Source organism: Bos taurus, chromosome X, assembly GCF_002263795.3.
Source record: "Bos taurus isolate L1 Dominette 01449 registration number 42190680 breed Hereford chromosome X, ARS-UCD2.0, whole genome shotgun sequence".
NCBI classification, from domain to species: Eukaryota; Metazoa; Chordata; class Mammalia; order Artiodactyla; family Bovidae; genus Bos; species Bos taurus.
The window spans coordinates 74135705-74139921 of NC_037357.1; the positions used below are offsets into that span (position 1 = coordinate 74135705).

At 42.6% G+C, this 4217-nt stretch overlaps 2 protein-coding genes across 2 annotated transcripts; both read left to right on the forward strand.

Moving 5' to 3' along the window:
* Positions 1 to 2243: 2243 nt before the first annotated feature.
* LOC781736 (serine/threonine-protein phosphatase 2A catalytic subunit beta isoform-like) lies at positions 2244 to 2648 on the forward strand. The gene has a single exon (XM_059883720.1). The coding sequence runs from the start codon at positions 2244 to 2246 to the stop codon at positions 2646 to 2648; it is 405 nt and encodes a 134-aa protein (XP_059739703.1).
* A 177-nt stretch (positions 2649 to 2825) lies between these two features.
* Positions 2826 to 3173, forward strand: LOC132344305 (serine/threonine-protein phosphatase 2A catalytic subunit beta isoform-like). Its single transcript, XM_059883719.1, has one exon. The coding sequence runs from the start codon at positions 2826 to 2828 to the stop codon at positions 3171 to 3173; it is 348 nt and encodes a 115-aa protein (XP_059739702.1).
* The last annotated feature ends 1044 nt before the right edge of the window (positions 3174 to 4217 follow it).

A 4217-nucleotide genomic window follows, 5' to 3' on the forward strand; every position in this document is an offset into this window, starting at 1 on the left:
ATATTGGAAATAAAAACAAAAATAAACAAATGGGACCTAATTAAACTTAAAAGCTCTTGCACATCAAAGGAAACTATTAGCAAGGTGAAAAGGCAGCCTTCAGAATGGGAGAAAATAATAGCAAATGAAGCAACTGACAAACAACTAATCTCAAAAATATACAAGCAACTCCTACAGCTCAACTCCAGAAAAATAAATGACCCAATCAAAAAATGGGCCAAAGAACTAAATAGACATTTCTCCAAAGAAGACATACAGATGGCTAACAAGCACATGAAAAGATGCTCAACATCACTCATTATCAGAGAAATGCAAATCAAAACCACTATGAGGTACCATTTCACACCAGTCAGAATGGCTGCTATCCAAAAGTCTACAAGTAATAAATGCTGGAGAGGGTGTGGAGAAAAGGGAACCCTCTTACACTGTTGGTGGGAATGCAAACTAGTACAGCCACTATGGAGAACAGTGTGGAGATTCCTTAAAAAACTGGAAATAGAACTGCCTTATGATCCAGCAATCCCACTGCTGGGCATACACACTGAGGAAACCAGAAGGGAAAGAGACACGTGTACCCCAATGTTCATCACAGCACTGTTTATAATAGCCAGGACATGGAAGCAACCTAGATGTCCATCAGCAGATGAATGGATAAGAAAGCTGTTGTACATATACACAATGGAGTATTACTCAGCCATTAAAAAGAATACATTTGAATCAGTTCGAATGAGGTGGATGAAACTGGAGCCTATTATACAGAGTGAAGTAAGCTAGAAAGAAAAACACCAATACAGTATACTAACGCATATATATGGAATTTAGAAAGATGCTAACAATAACCCTGTGTACGAGACAGCAAAAGAGACACTGATGTATAGAACAGTCTTATGGATTCTGTTGCAGAGGGAGAGGGTGGGAAGATTTGGGAGAATGGCATTGAAGCATGTATAATATCATGTATGAAACGAGTCGCCAGTCCAGGTTCAATGCACGATACTGGATGCTTGGGGCTAGTGCACTGGGACGACCCAGAGGGATGGTATGGGGAGGGAGGAGGGTGGAGGGTTCAGGATGGGGAACACATATATACCTGTGGCGGATTCATTTCGATATTTGGCAAAACTAATACAATTTGTAAAGTTTAAAAATAAAATAATTTTTTTTTAAAGAAAAAAAAAAAAAGAATACCCACCAAAAAAAAAAAAAAGAAATGGACAAATTATTAGAAGAGTATAACTTTCCAAAAATGAGCCAGGGAGAAATAGAAAATCTTAACAGACCCATCACAAGCATGGAAACTGAAACTGTAATCAGAAATCTTCCAGCAAACAAAAGCCCAGATTCAGACAGCTTCACAACTGAATTCTACCAAAAATATAGAGAAGAGCTAACACCTATCCTACTCAAACTCTTCCAGAAAATTGCAGAGGAAGGTAAACTTCCAAACTCATTCTATGAGGCCCCTGTCATCCTAATACCAAAACCTGACAAACGTGCCACAAAAAAAAGAAAACTACAGGCCAATATCACTGATGGACATAGATCAAAAGTCTTTAACAAAATTCTAGCAGTCAGAATCCAACAACACATTAAAAAGATCATACATCACCACCACGTGGGCTTTATCCCAGGGATCCAAGGATTCTACAATATCTGCAAATCAATTCATGTAATACACCACAGTAACAAATTGAAAAATTAAAGCCATAATTTTATTGGATGATAATAGATGCGGAGAAAGCCTTTGACAAAGTTCAACATCCATTTATGATGAAAACTCTCCAGAAAGCAAGAATAGAAGGAACATAGGTCAACATAATAAAAGCTATAGGCCCGGGCGATGACAGAAAGCCAGAGGGAGGGGCGAGAAAGAGCGAGAGAGAAGGAGCCAGGGAGGCGAGAGCGGCCGGCGGCCGGCAGGCGGCGGGTGCCCATCCTCCGGCGGCAGCTGCGCGGAAGCCCTGTACGGAAGCCCTGTACGTCCCCGCGTCCTTCACCGACTCTCCGGGCGCGCGGGCCGGCGGGCCGGGGCGGGCCGGGGCGGGCGGGGGTCTCCCGGAGGCCACGCGCTCGGAGCCGCCCGAGGGGCTTGGGCGGGGCGCGGGGTCCACAGTGCCGGGCTCCTCCGTCCCCCGCCGGGAGCTGGCGGCGGCGGCGGGGTTGGGGGGGGCTAGGAAAGCGGCGCCCGGGGCGGGGGCGCGCGGGGGGCTGGAGGAGGTGGCGGCGGAGGGGCCGGGGCCGCCATGGACGACAAGGCGTTCACTAAGGACCTGGACCAGTGGGTCGAGCAGCTGAATGAGTGTAAACAGCTCAACGAGAACCAAGTCCGGACGCTCTGTGAAAAGGCTAAGGAAATTTTAACAAAAGAATCAAATGTACAGGAGGTCCGTTGTCCTGTCACCATCTGTGGAAATGTGCATGGCCAATTCCATGACCTTATGGAACTCTTCAGAATCGGCGGGAAGTCGCCAGACACAAACTATCTGTTCATGGGCGACTATGTAGACAGAGGTTATTATTCTGTGGAAACGGTAACTCTTCTTGTGGCATTAAAGGTGCGTTATCCAGAGCACATTACAATACTGAGAGGAAACCACGAAAGCCGACAAATTACCCAAGTTTATGGCTTTTATGACGAATGTCTGTGAAAGTATGGAAATGCCAATGTTTGGAAATATTTTACAGATCTCTTTGATTATCTGCCACTTACAGCTTTAGTAGATGGACAGATATTCTGCCTCCATGGTGGCGTCTCTCCATCCATAGATACACTGGATCATATAAGAGCCCTGGATCGTTTACAAGAAGTTCCACATGAGGGCCCCATGTGTGATCTCTTATGGTCAGATCCAGATGATCGTGGTGGGTGGGGTATTTCACCACGTGGTGCTGGCTACACATTTGGACAAGATATTTCTGAAACGTTTAACCATGCTAATGGTCTCACACTGGTTTCTCGTGCTCACCAACTTGTAATGGAGGGATACAATTGGTGTCATGATCGGAACGTGGTTACCATTTTCAGTGCACCCAATTACTGTTATCGTTGTGGGAACCAGGCTGCTATCATGGAATTAAATGACACTTTGAAATATTCCTTCCTTCAGTTTGACCCAGCACCTCATCGTGGAGAGCCTCATGTGACCCGGCGCACCCCAGACTACTTCCTGTAAATCCCTCTTGGGAAAACCTGCCTTTGTATGTGGAAGTATATCTGGCTTTTATATATATATATATACACACAACAAAAAAGGCAAAAAAAATAAAATAAAATAAATAAAAGCTATATATGACAAATTCTCAGCAAACATTACCCTCAATGGTGAAAAATTAAAAGCATTTCCCCTAAAGTCAGGAATAAGACATGGGTGCCCACTTACATCATGACTATTCAACACAGTTTTGGAAGGTTTGGCCACAGCAATCAGAGCAGAAAAAGAAATAAAAGGAATCCAAATTGGAAAAGAAGAACTAAAACTCTCACTGTTCGCAGATGACATGATCCTCTACATAGAAAATCCTAAAGATTCCACAAGAAAATTACTAGAGCTAATCAATGAATAGAGTAAAGTGGAAGGATATAAAATCAACACACAGAAATCCCTTGTATTCCTATACACTAATAATGAGAAAATAGAAAGAGAAATTAAGGAAACAATTCCATTCACCATTGCAATGAAAAGAATAAAATACTTAGGAATATACCTACCTAAAGAAACAAAAGACATATATATATAGAAAACTATAAAACACTGGTGAAAGAAATTGAAGAAGACACTAAGAGATGGAGAACTATACCATGTTCATGGAACAGAAGAATGAATATAGTGAAAATGAGTATACTACCCAAAGCAATCTATAGATGCAATGCAATCCCTGTCAAGCTACCAATGGTATCTTTCACAGACCTAGAACAAGTAATTTCACAATTTGTATAGAAATACAAAAAACCTCGAATAGCCAAAGCAATCTTGAGAAAGAAGAATGGACCTGGAGGAATCAACCTGCCTGACTTCAGGCTCTATTACAAAGCCACAGTCATCAAGACAGTATGGTACTGGCACAAAGACAGAAATATAGATCAATAGAACAAAATAGAAAGCCCAAAGATAGATCCACGCACCTATGGACACCTTATCTTTGACAAAGGAAGCAAGAACATACAAGGGAAAAAAGACAAACTCTTTAACAAGTGGTGCTGGGAAAACTGGTCAACC